At 40.6% G+C, this 23,356-nt stretch overlaps 2 protein-coding genes across 2 annotated transcripts; one reads left to right on the top strand and one right to left on the bottom strand.

Annotated features, from left to right (window-relative positions):
- The first annotated feature begins 4,747 nt into the window (after positions 1-4,747).
- On the top strand, positions 4,748-10,012 carry socs6b (suppressor of cytokine signaling 6b). Its single transcript, XM_027011062.2, has 2 exons — positions 4,748-5,157; positions 5,566-10,012. Exon 2 carries the CDS (start codon positions 5,689-5,691, stop codon positions 7,258-7,260), a length of 1,572 nt encoding a protein of 523 aa, XP_026866863.2. The 5' UTR covers positions 4,748-5,157; positions 5,566-5,688; the 3' UTR covers positions 7,261-10,012.
- A 9,217-nt stretch (positions 10,013-19,229) lies between these two features.
- cbln2a (cerebellin 2a precursor) lies at positions 19,230-20,836 on the bottom strand. The gene is made up of 3 exons (XM_027011043.1): positions 20,489-20,836; positions 20,148-20,267; positions 19,230-20,019 (listed from the first exon to the last, which is right to left on the bottom strand). The coding sequence occupies exons 1-3, from the start codon at positions 20,768-20,770 to the stop codon at positions 19,822-19,824; spliced, it is 600 nt and encodes a 199-aa protein (XP_026866844.1). The 5' UTR covers positions 20,771-20,836; the 3' UTR covers positions 19,230-19,821.
- Between the last annotated feature and the right edge of the window lie 2,520 nt (positions 20,837-23,356).

Genomic DNA, 23,356 nt, shown 5'->3' with positions numbered 1-23,356 from the left:
TGTGTGTGTGTGTGTGTGTGTGTGTGTGTGTGTGTGTGTGTGTGTGTGTGTGTGTGTGTGTGTGTGTGTGTGTGTGTGTAAAAAAGTCATATGGATTTGGGTTTTTTCTTCTTTTCCTGTTCTCAAGAGGAGACAGTGACTGTTTTTATCCTGTTTTTATACTTTATTTATGCAGTCTCAGTATGTCACATGAGGTATATCTCTTTAAGTCCTACCAGCACACATATACAAAACCTCGAGGCTTCTGTCTTGCCAGGCCTGCCTCTCTTTTAAAACTACAGTCATGCATACCACATATCGTCCTGCACTCTCTGCTAAACTTAGGCAGATTAATTCCACATGCTTTGCCAGTAGTCAAGTCAAGCAGGGGCCTCTCTCAAACTGCTCCAGGATGCCAGTATAGCAGACCCCCATCCCCACCCACCCTCCATACTTCCCAGGCAAAGACTTTGGCTTGAGGCCCTTCCCACTGATTGACATGTTTTCCTTTCTGACAGCAGCTGAACCAACGCCAGTGGCAGCAGCTCTGACCCGAACACACTTCCTCTACACATCGACTTTAAGTTAGTTGTGCCCTGAAAATGTGCTCACTAATTCAATGTGTTTGTCATCTTGACAGCACTACAATACTGGACTAAGAAGAGGCTATGCTTATTTAAAGGTATGATTAGTGTCTCTCAATGCTATATGGGAGCACTGGGTTTGTGCTACATTTCATTTTGTTCTCCACAGAATAGAAAACTAGTGCTTAAAATATTGATATATGATAAAATAGTACAGTTATTTTTATTATTTACTATATCATAAATAGAGAACTAAGCTGTTTATTACCTTGTTTATGTCCATGAGGACTGTTGTCACCCAATGATTGAAATATGAATGTAATTTGATGCTAGACTGTCTTTGGCTCCTTGAGCTGTATCTTACAACCTTTCACATTCTTATCTTTTTGATAAAACAGTAGTGTACTCACTGCTGTGTTTTTATGATAAAAAACCCTCTTTTTGAAGGATGAAGGCTATATCAGTTTTAAAAGAATACATCAACACTTAGCTTCCATGCTGCAGGTTTTCCGGTATTGCTTTAATATTTAATCCTTGCAGATTCTCTCACACCTCTTGATAGTAGCAGCCCACCTACCCAAGATGCCTTGCTATTAGGAGTGGCCAGGCCCTGGGGTAGACATGCCACAAAGGAGGAAGCAGATACACACGGGGGCAAAACAACAAATAGACCCTGAGAACGATAAAGGAAGCCAGCAAAGCATACTCCATCCATTCCTGCTAATGGTAGTTACTTTCCACCACAGACGCATGACTCTGATTAGATTTGAGATTAGAGAGTGAAAAACTGTTTACTCTGACCAACTGTAGGAGTGGTGTGTGACATTCTGTAGCTAGAAGCATCCCAGAAGCAGACAATACAAAAGGGGTTTGTGGTAGGCAGGGGTTGTTAACATTTTCCATTGGACAGGGACCAATGCAGGATTGAAATAAAGGATGAGAGGCATCTCTACAGCATATTGATCACAGGGGAGAAAAAAATACATTTATTCTGCTTTTAGGGACCTTGGAAATGATACCATTTTTCATATGATGATAGTTCTGTTGCCTCTGCGACAGGCCGGTTGATTTCAAAAGCCACCGTAATTTTTCTTGGAAAACTCAGATCATGTACTGTTGTCTGCATCAGATTTACATATGACGCAGTTCATACTATAGAAATAAAATGCTCTTAGTAAAAGGTGAACTATCATTCTTTCCTCACCTCCCTATATTTAATTACAGATTATATAAATTCTGGTAAACAGAACAAATCTGACACTTATTTTCATTGATTAGTAATATTTGCTTGGGGCAGATCATCCATTTTATGTATGAATTGATTGCAATAGGCTCCATAAGACAGTATAATATTAACTTGAGCCAAATTAATACATATTTTTTAACACAGGATATTTATCTGCCTCTAAAGTTAATTGGTGAAGAAATTAAAGATTTTTGGTGGTTTACAACAGATCATTCATTATATTGTTTTTTTTTTATTGTTTAACACATCTAAAGAATACAAGGCATATGTGTCTCTTAGTGATTGTATAGGCAGAAACAGTCACTACATTATTTTTATACATTTCTTGTTTGACATATACCTCTAGCTATCTGATTTATGGGTATAACACCTTAATTCTAGCTACACCCCAACACCTCCACACTACTGCAGGATGATGCAAGCTCTGTTACATTCTGTGGGTTAATTGCACTTTGGTACATGGGGATAAATGCCTATATCTCTGTGATATTTTTAATCCCTCTCTTTTCTTCCACCTTCTCTCACAAATATTAATGACTGTTTATTAGTGATGTGTATCATTTAATGCTTAAGCTTTATTAAAAACACTTAAACGCAGTGCAAAGGTCCCTAGGCACTCTAGTGCTTTTGCCTTAAACCACATCTTTTGCAAAGATGTTTTTCTTGGACTTCTTTCTCATGGTGGATGATTTTTGCCCCCTCCAAAGTTGCTTATGCTAATAAATCTGCAGGGCTTAGTCACTAAAGGAGACCTTGGTCAGCCATCTCCCTCGGAGAAAAGAATAAAGGTTCATGTCGACAATCAGCATTGATTTGTGATCCATCACTCACCTTACTTTGGCACTCGGGTACGACATCAGCAGAGAACGAGAGAGTGGCTGGTAGGGCAAGTCATCACATGCGCTCCCATGCTGGGCTCCATTGCCCCCAATCAGCCATATTGTCCTGCTGCTTCTCAACCCCCGTGTCTGCACCTGTTAATCGCCCCCACTAAAGGATGACCTGTCATGACTGCTAATTGTGACCTTTGACTCTCACAAGCATGTCAATGATTCACGTGCCTGTGGGTCGTCTGGCTGCACTGTGGGTAGAGCATTAGCACATCAGATGACATTGAGGCCAGTCAGGGGACTTTAAGATGAGCTGTCATCAAAACTTTCATCTATTTCCTCTTAAATGACACTCTCGCGGTCACATTTGAGTTTCATAACGAAAGACATTAAAAAAAATCTGATGTCTTATTTAGCTATTTGTTTAACAATATTAGGTTTGTTTATGTTTAATTTCAATTGATCCTTTTGCCTGTGTGGCTTTAGGTAAACTGCTTGTGCAGTGTTGGAAGACAGGGAGATCCAACTGCTTTTCCATTCCAGTGAGACCACAGCTATGAACTGCATGTAACACAGCTGGGAATCAAACACAAATCCCAGTAGTGGGTCTGCATTTTTTTTTGTCTGCACTTTTCAGCAGCACTTTTAGCTCAGGGCAGCCAGTTTCAAAGTTGTAAACCTGTGGTTTGCATCGCCTGCAGCAATGGCACTTGCCCTAATATGGTAGGGTAATTATGCCTTCCCATAGTCTTCTCACTGCAGCCTTCAACAGATCTAACCACAACAGTCCACAACTGTCAGCTAAACTAGTTGGAGGAAAAAAAAACAATAAAGCAGAGTGCGTGACATCAATTAGCCTGGCCAACACAAAGCAGCCTCCATTTTTGAAGTTATCTTGACACTAATTAAAGCACTGTTTAATCATCTCAAAACCTGTGCAAAAACAACACTGCATATTTGTTTTTTTTAGTAGCTCTGGGTTGTTAGGTAAATCACACTTTGGGTTTAACTTAAACGAGAAAGGAAATGACAGAATAGCACTGTCGATTAAGTGGTTTTGCATTCTTTCAGAAATTACCTAAAGCGGAGTAGAAGTGTCGTTTTTGTTGTCTCAGAGGTAAGACTAATTACCAACAGTGATGATGCCGCTGTAAATATGTGTAGAGGTAAAATCTAAGGAATGTTTTGATTTTACTGGGAAAAAAAAGTGAGGTCTTCGCCTGACTTTGCTTCAGGGTGCCTTTAGATCCATTTCAAAAACACGTCCGAGGTGTTTTTTTTTTCTCTCTTTCTTTCTTTTAATTGCGTTAACACTGCGAGGAAGTGCCTGGCTCCTTTTTATTGTTTGCGTCCTATGGGACCGAGTCGCAGCTTTCCTGCTAGCTCACTGGGCCTTCCTTTTTGCCGGATGGCGTCGCTGTCTTTCAGCACCACCAGGTGCGGACAGCGCTAAATATGTGCTAGCGTCCCGCGAAGTCTGCGACAAAAATGACAAGAGTTTTCACAAAGTTAGTTGGCACTTCTACTCTCTTTCTCAGTACAGTAATATAGATAACACTGTTTAAATCACGGTAATGACTGCCACAGACCGGCGACAGCCTAATGGAAGTTTTTAAAAGGGCTAATGAAGGTGCGCTTCCATTTGCTCCAGAATATCAACAGTATCAACTTCAACGCGTATCAGCTGCCTAAAGTGTTTTAAAGTGTTTGCCATGACTGTGTGAATATATATATATATATATATATATATATATATATATGTATGTATGTATGTATGTATGTATGTATGTGTGTGTGTGTGTGTGTGTGTGTGTGTGTGTGTGTGTGTGTGTGTGTATTACGTGTATTACACTGTTCTTTTAGAAAGAACGCCACAATATTTTAGTCATTTATTGATTGCAGACATTGTGGCATTTCTTCATCTGATATCTGTTGACTGCTGTTTTCAGGTCTACATGCTTTTGTTTTTTAATCGCTAGGCCTACCGCATATCCTAATTCCTCACACTTGAAAACTTTTTTGCCACCAGTGACCTCTCGGCTACCGTAGTGATGTCAAGGCCCATCTTACAGTCCCATGATGCAACAGCAAACAAAGGGGCAGAAAAAAGGACAAATGACACTGAAGACGTTAGCTAGTCATAAAAAGTTTTCATGCTTAACGATTTCCGAATGCTTTTCAGCGAAGAGCTGAAATATTAATTTGTCGTCGAATCGCAGTCATAATATGGTATATATGTACTGGCCGTTTACCAACGAAATATATATGCGTAGGGTTTTAGAAGTATAAGCTGCTACAAAGCTACCTAGCTAACTGATAAGCCTGTCAGAGCTGACCGAATAAGGTGGGGAGTGCTCGCGAGCTACGCTAGCTAACTTAGCTGGCTAGCAAACTAGCTAAATGTTAGCCAACGTCATAACATTTGAGATAGCTTAGAGTCACGTTAACATGATTTGATAGCCCCTTTGGAAAACACTATGAGAATTCCCGTCAGTTGACAGTATTGGGGGAACGACAGGTAATGTGTTGTTTACGTTTCTTTGTACAGTATTTTATTACCAAGTTAGCTAACATTCTAGCTAGCAAAATGTTCGTACTGTGTAGTCTGACTTGACTAGCTAGCTAGTTGGCAAACCAACCTAGAAGCTAGGAAGCTACTACTGTAGCTTATAAGGCCTTCAGGGTTATCTTTTGAATAATGCTTTGCGCTTTATACATCAACCACGTTAACGATTGTAAAGGAAAATTAATCTTTATAAGAAATCGGTCTAGCGATGTAATTTTTTTCACTATAGTTAGATTAGCGTGGCTTATTTAGCTTTAAGGTAGAAATATTGAATGAAAGTATATTTTATGTAGTAAGTGTTGAGTATGCAGTAAATGTTTCATAGTAGTTGTGGAACCCATTTTTTTCTTTCTTGTCTAGAGATGGCAGTTGCAGTTGACTGGATATGAGTAGCTATGTGCGACTGTTCACAGTCACCTTCCTCTTTCCTGGAACATTCATTGTGAGTCATCCTCTTCCAGCATATTGGAGGGAATATTCAGGATGAAGAAAATTACTTTTAAGACAATTAGAAAGTCCTTAAACATAAAAGGGAAAGAAGAGAATGAGTGTGCTGTATCACAGCCAGACCTGTCTGCTCATTTCCCTGGGGAAGAGTCTCTTTATGGAGGCTGCTACAGCAAGGAGCTTATTGGATGTGACTTGGACGGTGAAGAAGTAAAAGGATCCAAAAGCCGACCCAAAAGTGAGAGCCTCATGGGTACTCTAAAAAGGAGACTGTCGACAAAACAGAAGCCAAAAGTCAAAGGGAGTTCTCCATCTGTTTGCTCCTTAGAAGATGACACTTTTTCCTCGTCCTCTGCACCCATCACTTTCAATGACCTGAAATCCCAGCATTCTTCCCGCTCTCTGCGGAGTCATCATTACAGCCCCACTCCATGGCCCCTGAGACCAACAAACTCAGAGGAGACATGCATCAAAATTGGCGGCAACGTGAAGCCACTGATCAATTCATCAGGCTCCAGCCCAGCTCTCAATGGCATTCGGAAGGACTTACTTGAACTCCAGCAAGATAACCTGTTTGAGGAGACCAGCAGTTCGTTGAAAGGTCCTGACCCTCACGTTGACGATTTGCATCTTGAAATGGATGATCATGTGCCTGTAGTCATTGGTCTCTCAGCTCAGGATTACATACAGTACACAATGCCTTTAGATGACAGAATTTACCCCGAGGAGGGCCCTCGCTCTTTCTGCTTGGATGGCACTTCACCCATGGATGTGGTGCCACAGACTGATGGATGTTCCCTTCCTGTGGATGAGGTACCTGTTGATCATGATCTTCTATCACCGGACATCTTCATGGAACCATCGGTCAACAGGATTCTGCTGACCACTGCAAATGCCCTGCTGCATGGTTCCAGACTCGATGCCCCTCTTTCCCCTTTGCTAACACCACTGCCTGGGGGTCGCCTCCCCAGGAACCTTTCTGAGTTTAATGGAACGCACACTCAGGTTGCAGAGTCGGTCATACACCATCTTAGCTTTGACCCCAGCTCTGCACCAGGAGTGCGGCGAGTCTATGATGCGGTGCAGAATAGTGGGCCAATGGTGGTCACCAGTCTCACAGTTGAGCTCAAGAAACTAGCTAAGCAGGGCTGGTACTGGGGCCCCATCACACGGTGGGAAGCTGAGGAGAAGCTGGTCAACCTTCCGGATGGTTCCTTCTTGGTCCGCGACAGCTCTGACGAGCGCTATCTCCTAAGCTTGAGCTTTCGCTCGCAGGGAAAGACACTCCACACGCGGATAGAGCACTCCAACGGCAGCTTCAGCTTTTATGAGCAGCCGGACGTGGAAGGCCACACGTCGATCGTGGATCTTATTGATAACTCTATCAGAGATTCAGAAAACGGAGCGTTCTGCTACTCTAGGTCACGCCTGCCTGGCTCCGCCACCTATCCTGTTAGACTGACCAATCCTGTGTCACGATTTATGCAAGTGCGATCACTGCAGTACTTGTGTCGTTTCGTTATTCGTCAGTACACACGTATCGACCTGATCCAGAAATTGCCTTTACCAAACAAAATGAAAGATTACTTGCAAGAAAAACACTATTGAACCTATTGGAAGCCAACTGTATGGAATATTATTTCTTCTTGCACTTTTGGTATGTTGACACACAAGGTGTTACATTTCTGGGCTCATACGATGTCATTAAACTACATGTTTTACATTTTTTTGTCAGAAGAGAAGGGTGATGTTTAGTGTTAGACTAGCTCAGCAGTTGAGCAGATCAAGTGCTAGGAATATGGCTTGAGTGATCAGAGTGTGTGATTGGAGTACCTTCTGCATGCTTATTTGGAATTATGTAGTATTTTTGCTTAAATTTCAGAATCAAAGCAATCTAAAGAACAATGTTATTTTAATTGTCTATACCAATTGTGAGATTAGCAAAAAAAACAAAAAAACTCCAAGTATTTAGGGCATTCCCAGTCTTTGGTGTGCAGTGCACAGTGGTATTTTTGCCTTATTGATGGCAGTTTATTTGTTGAGGGATGAGTGTTGGCTTTTTAAAATGCAATCACTTGTTTTGGTTTTGTTTGGTTTTTTTGTTTGTATATTTTCGGGGGGTGGGGGGGGTTTTAAAGTGGCACTGTTCATTAAACTACCCATGGTCTCATCAGGATACATATTGCACTATAGGAATTTAGGCAGTTACACTAATAAGCTATATTAGCTGTTCATATTTCAGTTTACTATCTCCACTTTTTTAAATGTTTATTTCTGGTTATTTGTTTAGCATTAAATTCTATAGCACACATGAATCCAAGAACAGAATAGAGTAAAGTTCTTTTAAACTGATTTTTATTGTTACAGAATTTATATTTTGGATTTATCCACTTTATTTTCTTATTATTTTCTTATAAGTAAAGAAATCCTTGACAATTTAAATGTCCCCATTGTTTACATTCCTTTCCAGGTATAATGCTCTGGATTAATTTTGATCATTGCTAGAAATGTGCAAGAAATTAATGGTGGCATAAACAAAATTAATGGTACATAATTTTTAATGGTACTGTTATTTCTCTCTTTCTCTTTTTTGTTTTCAGTGGGGGGGTTGTTGGAACAAAATTGACTTATGAGTTATGAGGCACCATATTGTAAAACAAGAACAATACATGTGGTTCTCAATGTTTTTTAAACATGATCCCTTTTTTATTTACCTTAATTTTTGTTTGTGTTATCAGGCCTAGAATTCTTTATAGCCTTGACTCCAGGGTTCTTTGTTTACATTTAAGTCCACTTACAGCAATGTCTTGGTTCTTATAGCACAGTGTCTCTTGTCTTATTTTGACATTAACGGCCAGAATGCTTGCAGAGCTTATACAAAAATGATTGTGATCATGTTACTTCATTTTGTGACTGCGATTTAACAGGGATTTCGTTTTATTGCAAAGGTCTGCATTACTCTGTGGGAAGACCTTGTGTTTCATTAGAACACAGAATCATTTCTGTGGTTTGTTAAAACACTTGTGCATAGTTGTACTGCTTAAACCCACATGACATTAGGTTTGTTACAGTACGCCTATGAATAAATCAAATGCATTGTTTGTGGCACTTTGCATTTAGTTGATCGCAAAGGCTTAAATATCAGTAACAGTTAGCCTGATATTCCATTTATTATGCAGCCTTACTAAAAAGCCAGCAGGCACTTCTCTTTAGCTAGGTGCACATTGCTGCTTGTGCGTCCCTTGTCTGGGTGTGTGTTGATGTCCTGGGTCGTGTTTCTTTCCTTCTTTCAGTGTCATAGTATTTGTGGCCATCACCATTGTTTGCCTTTTAAATGTTTGCCCACTACAGCAAACTTGCAACAAGTCCCTTTGATGGAATTTGACCTCTTTCAGAACTTTCGGAATAAGAGCACTGTTATTGCTAAATTGCTGTTTCTGTCTGTGTACATGGATATATAGTAGCCTTGAGTAAGAGCTCCGTTTCTTGACAGGCTTACTGGGAGGGGGCATGGTTCTAAATTGCTTCTCTGATTTACTTATTTGTGATTAGGTTGCATTGAGTAATGTGGATGAATTAGGGTTTGAGGTGTGGTGTGGAAGATTTTTGAAGTGTATTTTGAAAGATGGGAGGAACATTTCCTGTGTTTCAGAATGACTAATTTGTGCTGCCACATATTGCATTATGGCAGAATGGCTCATAATGCTATGTTATGGAGGGTTTTGACAAGAATGAATGATGCGATCTCATCCTTGTTAGGCTGCAATCCTTTTCCATGCACATGTTTTCAAGATGGTAAATTAATTGCTATGTTGAGCATATGACAAAATAAGTGGTGTGTTTATGAATGAAGATTGATTTAATGATGCCCACATCTGAAGTGTTCTTGGGATTTCTTTTGTTGGTACTTTTATTTTCTGTTTTAATGTATGGCCTTCTGTTTTATTCTGCCCTTCTAGTTCATTAATAAATCTTCAGGGCTGAATATCGGCCTAGTTTATTAATAAACGAAGAAGTTGGTCAAAAATGTTGGATTTGCTGTCATGGAGGATGTGTAGGTGTGAATGTTTGTTTTTCAGATGGGAGTTGATTTTGTTGTGCTCTTTATTCCACCCACGTGGTGTGGCTGCAGCGAAAATGCCCTTCATTTTGCAACCTTTTTCAAATTTTCATTGGGAGTTTGATGGACATTCTAGCATATTTTGAATCTTTAAAGGGAAAGCTGTGTATGGATTTATTGCACATTTTGAACTAAATGTTTCTTTTTATACTTACTCTAAAATGTTAATAAAAACCTATTCTGAAATTTGTTTTAGTGTTATGTTTGAAAATGTCAAAAATAAAAGTAGAATGTATGCGATGACCTGTTCTGAAAGTCTCCAGTTACTGAACTCGTACATAAAATAATAAGTTGTCAGAATAGTTATACAGTCTATGTTTATATCCAGTATGGTCGTGGGCAGCTGCTGGTCCAGAGGAGGATTTTGGGCATGTTGGCTGTAAGCTTTCACATCCTCCCAGCAGACTGCAGTGACACTGGAGAGCAGTTTATTACACATGACGAATCATCATCAGGATCTGACTTACCTCCCTCTGTGCCTGCTTTAATTGGTTTCTGTGGAAGCTCATGTCTGCAATGTGTTCTCTACAGTCTTGCTCCTTGTCTGATAAAAAAAGCCCGCTCTGTAATCAAAGCAGATGCTTAGAGTTTAGATAAATGTGAGATGTATGTGTGCAAGGGTATTTGATTTACTGGCTCATTAAAAGTCAGTTTTTTTCTCATGTTGCATGGATGGGTATGTACTTCTGCAGTTTTAAGGGCAAATTGGAACATAAGTGTCGGTTCTCACTTTGTAAAAAGTTTGTATTCAAATCTTATGGCAGTACTACTCAAAAATGCTAATGTTGCTATTAAGGAATTAAACGTATAGGGATCAGTTGGCGTTATACAAATTAAATGGTCAAGCTATGTGGTTTAACTTCCATTTTATGTGTTTTTTGACAAACTCTTCTTTAAAATAAGCCTTAGTTTAACTTATTGGGGTCAATAAGGTGAAAAATAATGAAATAAATGAAATTTCTTGGCAGTATCTACTAGAGAAGAAGCAACGTTACATACAGCCAAATGTGTTGTGCCATCTACAAGCAACATCTGAAAAATTTGGAGAGGAGACGAAAGTGCCAGATGAAGTACTGCTCTCCTCTTTTTAAAAATGAGCCATTTATTTTTCTGGCCTTCAAGTAAAGGTATAAGGTGCCCCTGTCTTCCCAGACTCAAATCTACCTCCCTTGATGTTGAAAATGCGCAAGGCAGTTCACACTGAATACTGCCTATTAATATTCATTATACCTCAATCTAGCCTGGGGAAAGGGGTGGAGAGAAACAGGCTATTTTCTGCATTATACTTCTGACTTTAAATATTAAACGCAGCTACAGTTTTATGGAACGTGCACACGTTCGTCTTATGCTGGCTTGTGTGCTGCTTCTCCAGCTATTACTGTTTGGATCTCTTTTTCTTTTGATATTGGTGCCTGTGCTAAAGACGATGGTGACGTGATCCCAACTAAGCCAAGGAGAGAAATGGGTGTTGGCCTGTCTTATTAGACCTTTCTATGAGCACACTGCACCCCCCCCCACCCGCCATTGCCAGCAGTTTGAACTCCACTTCCTCTTTCTAGTGTGCAAGAGGTAAGCAATTGCACATGGGCTTGCTCAGTTGACTCGGGCTCTCGCTGCGTGTCTTACGGAGAGGCCCACGGAGATGCACTTTCTGTCATATTGCCGCTGTCTTTATGCGAGAAGCGTGCCATCTGCCTGGAGCCCCTGAAGACCTGTTTCTGAGCCCGCCACATGCCTCCACATTAAAGGGAGACTTATGCAGCCAGCACCGCAAGGCGCCATGCCTCGCCCGCTTGAAGATTCATCGCTCTCAGAGATTACCTCAAAGAGTTCAGCTGGGCCGTTCCAGATGTGGCTCCACGTTACGTTTCATTGACATTCAGCTGGAGTTTTCTGGGAGGATACCGTACAGTTTCCACTAGCATGCAGGGGTTATTTTTAACTTGTCACACTTTACTATCAATTTTTGTACCTTTCTTTTTTTCATGAGACAATGAGCAAAAAGGAAAATGCTGATATAAAGCATGACTTTCAGTGGCTCATTTTCTTTCAGGGTGAGGTGCTCTGTTGGCGCTGGGAATGTCAAATTAGCCAAACACAAGCTCTTTCCAGGAGGGTGCATGCTTGCATACTAGGCTGGACTGTGGTTGAGCCAGCAAGACTTCATTTAAGGGAACATGCCTAATTAATTGACATTTCAGTCATCAGGTGAAATTGCCCAGATTACACTAACAACAACATGCTAGCAATTAAAAGAGTTGCAACTTCATGCTCTGCTTGAAGAGCCCTCTACTTCCCAAGACAATCAAGCATACCTTTAGCTGTTAGCACGTTAAGGCACATGCTCTTTATGTGGTTTCTTTATAAAGAATAAGTAAGAAATAGTTATTAAAATTTGTAAGCATAACTCCCAAGATTCCTCTGAAACATTTTTGTCTTTTCTTTCTTTCCATCTAAGCATGTTGTATATAGTAAGGGTCTTGTCAATTTAAAAGAAAAGATGTACTATATTTTAATTTGCAAAGAAAAGGAAGGTCTACCCTTCGCATTGCTTTGCAAATTGCAGGGCATCCTTTGATATTAAGGCTTAAAATTAATAGGCACAATTTCCAAGAAGAGCAAACAGTTGGGCAGGTTTTTATTCCCCAGAGGCTTTCAGTTACCCTGGTGATAATTAAGACCAAAGCAAGTGTGGCCAATGCAGTTAGTTTTCAAGTATTTTTATTTTATTTATATCTCTTTTTTTTTTCATTTTTAGTGTAAATGTAGTATTTCGTGTAAATTAAATAAGTGAATGCAAGAACTAAAATGTCCTTGCTTGTACATTTAAATACATCTACACAACACTGGTTTGTGACTGGTATGGTGCCTTAAAAGAAGAAATTAATAGGAATGTGTACTGTATCCTGAGTAGTTGTTTTATGTACAATCTATCATTGCCCAGGTCTTTCCTCTGAAGTTTGTATTTTAAGGCATTGCCTGTGGAGTTGATGAAATTAAAATGTGAGCCCTCCTCATTGCAACATTGATGGTGCACAGTGCCTCTGGAAAAGACTAGCAGTACTACCATTAATACGCTGGGATACTCCAGGGGAAAGTGCTCAATAATGAACACTAATGATCGAGCCTGGTAACTAGGTAACCATTCTGGTGTATACAGAATGTAATTCAAGTATGAAAGTATTAAAAGCTGTTGATATATATCCCTGGTGTAGTGTGAAAAGTACAATAATTACAGCTGTGTATGATAATTAAAGTCTTGTACAGGAATATATTAGGACTTCAACATAAATGGTATAAAAATATTTACTGCTATTATGTAAGGAGCCTTCATAATGACTGGTTATGATTACTAAAAGTTTGAAGTCCATCTTCATGAAAAAGACATTCATTAGATGCTTCCACTTTTGAAGGTGTTTGAGATTCTCACTTGCGGGCAAGAATAAATGTGTGGTCTCATTAATTTCATGCATCCCCTGTGGATCCTCTACTAGAGGAAGACAAGCACCCAGCCAAGGCAGATATCACATGTGTGCTTTAGAACGATTTCATGGTTTTCTTCTGCATTTGAACCTTTGGGCTCGTCCATGGAACAGGCTGCCATACATTATTGATTAGGCTATGTTTCCTCAGCACTGCATCTGTGAGACTCCGTTGCAAGCATCATTTCTGTGAGCTGGGAGTGTGCTGCACACTTGACAATGAGCGGCAGCGAGAAGAAGCCTCCGAACTCTGGCTCACTGACTTAATGAGAAGGAGGCAAAGGCTAAGAAGCAGGAACCAGCAGATGCGCTTATTTATTATTTACACCACAGTCATCCTTTAGTGAGAGATCCTCAGAGCTGTTGGCATGAGGGTCTACAGCTTAGTAGATGAGCTCTCTCTGAGGGGAGTCACTGATGAGAGTGCTGGGAGAACAAGGCACAATGGAAATACATGTGAAGGAAAAAACTCGGACTGGTTGCTAGAGTAACTGATTTAAAAACAAACAACCAATCAAAAGGACTGTCAATAGAGTCTCAAAAAGATACACAAATCTCAAGCAGCCAAGTTAAATTACTGAAGTATCAGAGTACTGATATGCAGTGTTCACTGACAATCTAAGATTGCTTGTTTTATTACAATTCAAACCTCTCTTTCTCTAACTGATCTGCAATGCTGCTCTTTGATCTTTTCTCTTTGTGCTCACAGTATCATGCTGTATCACCTAGCTTTTTTGAATTCACTGTAAAAAAGGTGTTTTAAATGTGCAATGCCATTAAATGTGGAGCAAGGACTTTTCTTACAAATTGGACATAAATTTTATGATAGCGTACTGTGTATACACAATTAAGTGCTCTGAACATCACGACAGATGGGGTCTGTAAAATTGCTCTAGATGGAGTGGATGTAAAGTAGTCAAGTCAATATGTTCCTGCCAAGAAATTTTTTTTTTTTTGACAAAAACAATCGTCTGTCAGTGAGCCAGTATGCAAATGGTACCGCTGAATTTAAACACCCCGTTTAAAGGGCCATAAACCGTAATTACATTACGAGACAAAAAAGGGAGGAGCAGAAGCTGCACTCATTAATCTGTTGGGGAGCGGTGCAGAGAACAATGTGCACGGCTTCTAATAAGAGATGGTAGTGAATGGGCACAGACTTCTGGCTGTCTTGGTCTCCTGCTCTTGAAGGAATTCTGAGAGCATGCAGAGTGCAAGTTTGGCATCACCCGCAGCATCGCACAATTGGCTTTCACATTATACAGTACATTAAGATAACTTCATAGCCCTGCATACAGGACAGCTCACATTTTGAGTTCCAGGATCAATTCGTAATGCGTGCCAATAAATATCAGTGTGAGAAATGGGAAACTAGCACTTTAGAGGCACAAGCTCTAGAGCATTGTGGCTCCTTCGGTGAATTAACCTGTGTTTTGTGACTAACAGAGATTGATGAGATGAATCCAGGTGCATGAGAGACACAGATGAACCAAGCAACTAATTATGACTTAATTATAATCCTAGTGTAAGCACTGCACCATTCCCTGTCCTGGGTGGCTGCTCTGTTGTGCTGCTCTGTTGTGCCCCCTCTGTCTTCTGTCAGCACTCACACCTCAGCGCCTTAGTGCTAGGGCCACTTTACATCTCTGTGATGATGATTACATGGCTTTTACTGTGAAGATGCAGACCTGCTGATCATTTTGTAATAATCTCTTAAGTAAAGCAAAGAGAACAGCTGTTGTTGTTTTTTTAAGGTTCTTATACCAAACCCCTGCACTGATGCGTTGTTCACAGCTCAACAGGAAGCAGTGGGATTGACCCACATCCTGTGGGAGCTAAACGCCCTGGCCAGTAGCAGACCATGAGATTGTCTAGAGAGAAAGCTGTCCTGTTCTACTGTAAAGGGCAACTCGACGTGAGTCTACAGGGCTTGGGCCATATTTGGAGTGCTGTGTGCCATGTGTGGATGGATCACAGATCGGGCCAGTTCTGCTGACCCGGCATGGTCCCAGCATGGGGGACAGACATCAAAGGGCCCTGCATGGCAAGCACACTGGAGAGGAGAGCAGCTACAGCTATCAACCATCTGAACGCAGCCGGGACTGAGGTTGGGCAGGTCCTGACACATGCACAAGCCGGCTACTTGCACAGCAAGAGAGGCATCAGTATGAAGAGAGAGAGTGCGGGGGTGGAGGGCAGGGAGGAAGGGAGGTAATGAGGAAGAGAAAGAGAAAGACAGAATGAGTCAGGGAGCGAGACAGGATCTCAATTAAATGTTTTCACCTGGTGTTGGCTCTTGATAAAACAGAATGATAAAAAGTCAGGATTCTGAACACATTTTAAGTGTGATCCATGACTAATTTCCAGAGTCCCTGTTTGGCATCATGATTTGGAACCTGGAATCTGGTCTGTGTGTCTAGAGAGTGAGCTCTCAAAGCTCAGGAACATTCATTAGCACAGCAGGTCTTTTCCCTACCGCTGTTTTTGAGATTTTCACTTTCCCCTGTTTCTGCTACCTCAGTATTGGCTGCTGTTCCCTCTGCTGGGGACGCAGGACTGTGCTACGCCACTGATCATTAAGGTGCTCATTAAGACACGACAAAGAGGAGACAAAGCAAGGTGGAAGTTAAAAAAGGAGAGAATGCAGCATGTATTTAGGGGAGCTACTAGGACTGGTCCAGCCCATGTCCAGCCTCAAACAGGAGCCATGCTCATGACTCAGAACCCTGCTGCTGTCCACACGGCTGAGGCTGAGTGCTTCTGTCATTTGTTCAATGAATTGGGCTCAAGCAGTGTTATCAGCGAGAGTACTAACATCTTTGAATTTCGCTTGCCAATGTTCATGTGGATGAGATTTTACCTGGCTTGGACTTGGACATTTGTAAAGCTGCTTTGTGACAACATCTGTTGTAACATCTGTTGGGGCAGTGGTAGCTCAGTGGTTAAGGTACTTGACTTGTAATTGGAAGGTTGCCAATTCAAGTCCAACCACCACCAGGTTGCCACTGGTGGGTCCTTCAGAAAGGATCTTAAACTCAATTACTCAAGTTGTATTCAGTCATAAATGTAAGTCACTTTGGACAAAAACAGCTAAATGCTGTAAATGAAAAGCATCAGCTAAATGTTGTAAAAAGTGCTATATAAATACATTTTATGTGACTATTGTGATTTATCTTTGAACTTTTACATATATGTATAAATCGATTTTGAAGATTTGAACATTGGCATGAATGTGAATGTCATGTTTTCAACAAGATTAAGATGATGTTCATATGGAATACAGCATTTACCAGAAAAGGAGTTTGTTCAAAATAATTTTCGAATGGTACATGTACACTTACTTCATACTGAACCTGCATGTTGGTACCATACAGAACTTCAAACATGTTTGTGAAATATCTCAGTTTGATGCACCTGCACTCTAAGGTGCAATAACAGCCCACGCATACGAAAAGAACTATGCCTGTGGAATTATAATAACGTCTAAAGAGACATTGCATCGTCACAAGGCAAAGATGTGCAGTAAATCTGTCACTGCTCTGCTTCTCCCACTGCATGGCTTTTTGAACAGTGTTCTTCCACAGGACTGTTGTTTTGTATATCATACTGACAAAAAAAAGGCTGTGCTGTAATGAGTGTTCATGACTGTTGGGTTAGTACCCCTCATACCACAAAAAAGAGAAAAAACATACCGCAAAATTGATTTATACTGGTGTTAGTATCCTGTATTAACACGATAAATTACTGTCTGTTTTTTTTTTTTTGTTATAATTAGATAATAGCTTGATAATTCTAAGTGAACTCTTTGTTTCTAACAAGGACAAAAAACTCAGATAGGCATCTTTCCCCCCCACCCCAAAGTGAGTCATATTGAGTGAGCAGCAATGTGTCTTGTTGAGTTATGTGCTCACTCTTCATCATATTCTAGGAAAAGAAAGGTCAGGAGAGGAATTTTTACATCTTTTGGGCTTTGGGCCACGTTTACCTCCAGAGCAGAGCCAGACAGCAAGATAGGCAGCAGACCCTACATCTGGCACCCAGACTGAAGAAAGAAATGCCTCTAACTTAACTAGTTTGCTTGCATATTACCAGGCCTGTCTGTGTACCAGTAACAAAAGAGAGAAGCTGAGTTTTTTCAAAATGAGCTCCAAATAAAGGTAAATCACATCAAGCTAAATAATCTTATGTTGTAAGACAGAAAAAAAAATTGTCCTTTTGAGTGTTGTTTTTGAAAGGAGTATTTATACTGCTGTGCAGTTTTGATGTTAAACACCCACACCAACCCTGCAGCTCTTCGAATCCACCACTCTCGTTTGAAGAGTGCTGTTCTGGCAGTTTTTAATTGTGCCCATGGTAATAATTCTCTTCATGTTCATGCAGACATTCAGCTGTCCTTCAGTAAAAACATTAAGCTACAAATAATCAGAGGCTCAAAGTCTCAGAAGCTCACAGCCTTGGTAAATGATAACCTAGGGTTAAGATTAACATGTATTTGAAAAAAATCCTATGCTGGTGAAGCTGGTGAAAGCTCCACTTACCAGTGCAGAAGTGCACCCTGGAATTCAAATCCAAGTCCAAAGATTGTTGTAGATTGTTGTTTATAAATGAAAGGGGTTCCTAAGTGCTCAACCTGTTGTGTTTTTAAGAAGACGCATGAGCCCTTCTTCATCTGGTCCAGAAGTGACATCCCAATTAGTTAATGTAATCCACATTATTGTAAAGCAGACCTTGAGCTCATATTATTCTTCTTTGAGAGAGTTAGATAATCTAACTGCTAGGTGGTCAGGAAATGTATAGAATCATCCACTATCATTAGCACTGGAGCTAAACTCTGCAAGGTAGTAGGTCGGTGGTAGGTGGTAGGGGATGCGATGTATTTGAGGAGATCTCCAGGAGCAGGGTTTTGTTCCCCTGCTTTAGGGAGACCCACACAGTGTCCAGTTCTTCCTGTGCTATGCCAATCTTCATCTCAGTGGGTGGTGAACACTTTCATCTCATCTCTCTCTCTCTCACCCCTGTTTCAGAGTGGAAACTGAGTGGAGACTCAGTTTACTTCCTCAAACTTTTCACAACCCTGAGGAGATGTCTACAGAAGTAATAACTAACCCACCTAATTCAGTGTGTCCAATAATGTATGCAGCCTGGTCAGGAGGTGGCAGCTGAAATTAATCCTCTGAGTATGGATGTCATTTGTTAGGTGTCCTCTATATAGGCACAAGGTGGTTTGGCTTTAGGTATGCTTCTTCAGCAGAAGAGCCAAACGTAGAGGTGGTTGTGATGGAGACGATTACTTAGGAAGGTGTTTACCTCCTGTCCTGAGTAGGGTGGCTGCCCTCAGCCTTTGTTACATTTGGGCCATTTGTATTAGACTTTCTAGGTTAAAGGCCTTCAGCCTTTGTTACAGTGGTGTGACTAACCTCTAAAATGTTCACAATGATGATTGTAAAACTAGATATAACTTTTATATATTTTGATCATCTGTAATATTCATACTTTGTAAGCTGCCCTCTAGGAACATTTCATATTGCCTTAAATAGTGTTCTGTAAGTTCAATAAAATGCCAAATAATAGTCCACATGAAAATATAAATAGACCATATTACAGGAATTTAAAAAACACCCCCCAAACAGGCATTTTAGGATATCTGAGCCTTAAATACATTTTGTCAGAACGTTAAAATGTCGTTTAAGGCTCACTGGGATAAGGATTTGAGCAAATACCTTTAATACAGTGACTCAATTTCAGGCTGGGCGGGGATGGTGGGTTCTGTAGCGCCTCGGGCAAGATGCTTAAACCCAAGCGTCTCCCGGGGTATGTGCATTTCCCGTTACACGCCAAGAACGCTTCAGAACCCAGCACCCGTTCTTCTCACCTTTTGTTATTGGATGTAACTGACCACTGAAAGAGAGTTGATCAACGGAAGTTTATTTTCCAAATAAAAATAACAGAATAAGATCATTTTAAGTGATGTTTTCGTGTTTAAACGTATTCGTTTTTATTTTACAAAATATAGGCCAAGACTCTCACGAATTTTGTTTATGTTGAATTTAACAAAAGAACAAATGATTACATTCATTGTGTTTATGGCAAGATACTGGTATATACATTCAAGTGATTTAAAATGTAGGATATTGCAATAGGCAGAGCAACAGCAATGAAAAGAAATGCTTTATGCTACATTGTGTTCCTGAACACAAATTTATGTGGACCAGTATTGGCTATAGGAAGAGTCAAGGTCAAGCACTGAACAACTCACAATCCGTGCAAAATATGCTTTGCATACAAAAAAGTATTTGAAACAATAACCTATGCCTACATTGCAGTTGTTATTTAAACACAGTCGTTATACAACACTTTACGCACACAGTTTGGGTTCCTTGTTCGATAAAGTTTGGTTCGCTCCCGAATCCAGTGGCAGAGAAACGTTACACAGCTGTACTAGTTATAATCTTGTTAAAACAATAAAAATTCCTTTGGAATTTGTCCGCAGGTAACGGTTTCTTTTCACAACAGATGGTACGCCATGCTCGTCATTCATCAACAGGGGTGCTCTGTAATGTTTGGAAGTCAAAGCGGGAAAACGAGAAAGCCAGAAAATGTGGAGTACTTCCAGCCGCCCATAAGATTCCCTCTCTCCAGTTTCAAATAGAGTCTGTCCTCGCGCTCCAGGTGAAGTAGAACTCCGTTACTTGCTGCCTCGCGCGTGACGTCCTGATCGCCAGCGAACGCCGATATTATTGGGTACTCATTGTGCATCAGATTTACCTAATGTTCATGAAAAATAGGTAAGTGAAAACGGATTTGATACGATTCATCGGAATCGATCCGATGAATTACAGCCTTGAACACATCTTAAAGAAAGGTGAAAGCATCTGGTTCGTCAAATGTCTCACCTGAATTGTCTGTCGGTTGTAAACCTTTACGACATGAAAGCTGAAGCTATAAATGCCGCGTCTGGGAGCTTGGAATACGCTCGCCTTTAGATCGAAATGGTTGCCGATGTTCACGAGTACCTGCAAGAGGAAAATCATCTCTTTAAGAAAGCAGTAATGTGCATCATCCATTGTTTCAACATATCTCAGCGTCTGAACAGTGCTGGAAAAAAATTGACCATTCAACAGACTCCTTTTGTTTGCTAGAAGCAGTAATTCAAGCTACCTGAGTCATATGCGTAAATGCGCAAAGAAAGGTGAAGTTCTACTAAAGTTTGCAAACAATAGAAATGAAGTTTGACCTGATCAAAATAGATGGTCATGGACTTATTACTCATCTCAGATGGTTCGTGGTTGGTTCCCCTGACGGCAGAGAATGCCACTTTTGCACCAGCCGCTCGCACAGATATTCCAAACGACGAAGTCACTCCTCCCTCTGCGGATGGGTTCGAATCACACACGACCAGGCATTTTCCCTCCAAAACAACAGGTTCCGTGTCATTCTGTCCCATTGAAACCACTCCGCATATACACAGCAGGACAGAGACCAGCACGGCCGAAGATTCCGAGTCGCCCGCTCTCATCGTGGTGGTGAAAGACTCTTCTGCGCAAAAATGCAAACGACCTGCCTTCGGAGATTAGCAAAAAGCACCTGCCTCAACTATATGTCCTCTCTCTCTCTCTCTCTCTCTCTCTCTCTCTCTCTCTCTCTCTCTCTCTCTCTCTCTCTCTCTCTCGTTCTGCGCACGCTCCTTGCTCTGGGACTTTTTATTTCTGCTGTTAGTATCCCATTATATCTTAAGTGGCAAAAAATGCAAAAGTGGGTATGGCGACAAGCTTAAAATGGCGAAACTGCCAAACCGAAATTAGAATTAGAAAAGATTTACAATTCAGTGTTTTAAGGGATTTGTCATTTTAGCATACATGTAATAATAAATCGAAAATATTAATTGGTTAAAGTGAATTCAAATAAATAGTTTTAAACAGAAAGTGTAAAATAAATGTATTGAAATGGTTAACCAAGCTCTAACTACATTATGTCTATACATCTATATCAACGCAGACAAGCGTAACGACTGTATTCCATATTATAATGGCAGTCAACACAGACGCGAGCGCTTTTGCATTGCTTGGAGCGGTCAATGTATGGAATAATCTATGTTGCTGCACCCTCAAGTGGCGGTGAAATATTACTGACGTGTCTGCTACAAGGCCGACAAATTATGAGGTGCGATGGAGACCGTCGGTTAGGAAGGATAAATGGGTGCTCTGGCTGCTATGCCAGAGCACTGGCTCTTTGGTGTGGTGGTCAGAACTGGGCCTTTGTTACAAATGCTGTCAGAAGTGGTATGGCAGTGAGGCTATTGGGAGCATGCCTCACTCAGAAAGGTTAAATGCGTGCTCTGGCCGTGCATTATTACACAGTATTAACTATGACATACACATTATATACCTGAAAAGCTTTAAAGCAAAATTTGTTACTACTCCAATAGTAACATTGGTTTGAATTTCTCACAGCTCATTTCACTGCTATAGCTCAATGATTCCCAGTCTTGGTCCTGTACTATAACAGAGCTAACTGCATTCGTGGAGGTGAGCCAGGCACAGGGCCTTGAAAAAGTATTCATACCCCTTGAACTTTTCCACATTTTTTCATGTTACACCTACAAGCTTAAATGTATTATTGGGATTTTATGTGATAAATGAACACAAAGTAATTGTAAAGTGAAATTGCAAGTAATTGTGAAGTGAAAAGAAAATGATACATGGTTTTCAAAATTTTTAATAAATAAAAATCTGGAAAGTGCATTTGTATTCAGCCCCCCTGACTCAATACTTTGTGGGACCACCTTTCGCTGTAATTACAGCTGCAAGTCGTTTGGGGTATGTCTCTACCAGTTTTACACATCTACAGGCTGAAATATTTGCCCATTTTTCTTTGCAAAATGGCTCAAACTCAGTCAGATTGGATGAAGAGTGTCTGAACAGCAATTTTCAAGTCTTGCCACAGATTCTCAATGGGATTTAGGTCTGGACTTGACTGGGCCATTCTAACACATGAATGTGCTTTGGTCTAAACCATTCCATTGTAGCTCTGGCTGTATGTTTAGGGTCATTGTCCTGCTGGAAGGTAAATCTCTACCCCAGTCTCAAGTCTTTTGCAGCCTCTAACAGGTTTTCCACCAGGATTACCCTGTATTTAGCTCCATCCATCTTCCCATCAACTCTGACCAGCTTCCATGTCCCTGCTGAAGAAAAGCATCCCCAAAGAATGATGCTACCACCACGTTTAAAGGTGGGGATGGTGTGTTCAGGGTGATGTTCAGTGTTAGTTTTCCACCACACATAGTATTTTGCATTTAGGCCAAAAAGTTAAACTTTGGTCTCATTTGACCAGAGCACCTTCTTCCACGTTTACTGTCTCCCCTACATGGCTTGTGGCAAACTGAAAACGAGACTTCTTACGGCTTGCTTTTAAAAATGCCTTTCTTCTTGCCACTCTTCCATAAAGGCCAGATTTGTGGAGTACACGGCTAATAGTTGTCCTGTGGACAGATTGTCCCATCTGAGCTGTGGATCACTGCAGCTCCTCCAGAGTGACCATGGGCCTGTTGGCTGCTTCTCTAAGTAGTGCTCTCCTTGCCTGGGCTATCAGTTTAGGTGGACGGCCATGTCTTGGTAGGTTTGCAGTTGTGCTATACTCCTTCAATTTTCAGATGATGGATTGAACAGTGCTCTATGGGATACTCCTAGCTTGGGATTTTTTTTTTTATAGCCTAAAACTGCTTTACATTTCTCCGCAGTTTTATCCTTGACCTGTCTGGTGTGTTCCTTGGTTTTCATGATGCTGTTTGATCACTAATGTTCTCTAACAAACCTCTGAGGATTTCACAAAACAGTTGTAGTTATACTGAGAATAAATTACACACAGGTGGACTCTATTTCCTAATTTGGTGACCTTTGAAGGCAATAAGTCACAATGGATGCTATTTAGGGGTATCAGAGTACAGGGGGCTAAATACAAATAATATGCATACAAATACATGCCACACTTTCCAGATTTTTATTTATTAAAAAATTTGAAAAACATATATCATTTCCTTTTCAGTTCACAGACTTGCTACTTTGTGTTCATTTATCACAAAATCCCAATAAAATACATTTAAGTT

This window comes from Electrophorus electricus, chromosome 7 (genome assembly GCF_013358815.1).
Source record: "Electrophorus electricus isolate fEleEle1 chromosome 7, fEleEle1.pri, whole genome shotgun sequence".
In the NCBI taxonomy this organism is placed as follows: Eukaryota; Metazoa; Chordata; class Actinopteri; order Gymnotiformes; family Gymnotidae; genus Electrophorus; species Electrophorus electricus.
The sequence above is the reverse complement of the archived record's forward strand: the minus strand, read 5'-3'. Positions and strand labels throughout refer to the sequence as shown.

What these genes read in the sequence shown, in the direction of transcription:
- socs6b (XM_027011062.2), top strand. Translation starts at nt 5,689, where the DNA reads ATGAAGAAAATTACTTTTAAGACAATTAGAAAGTCCTTAAACATAAAA.
- cbln2a (XM_027011043.1), bottom strand. Translation starts at nt 20,770, where the DNA reads ATGAGAGCGGGCGACTCGGAATCTTCGGCCGTGCTGGTCTCTGTCCTG. An exon ending in TGACCATCTATTTTGATCAG is followed by an intron (nt 20,268 to 20,488) that starts GTCAAACTTCAT and finishes TTCCTCTTGCAG; the next exon opens with GTACTCGTGAACATCGGCAA. An exon ending in ACAACCGACAGACAATTCAG is followed by an intron (nt 20,020 to 20,147) that starts GTGAGACATTTG and finishes CATGAACATTAG; the next exon opens with GTAAATCTGATGCACAATGA.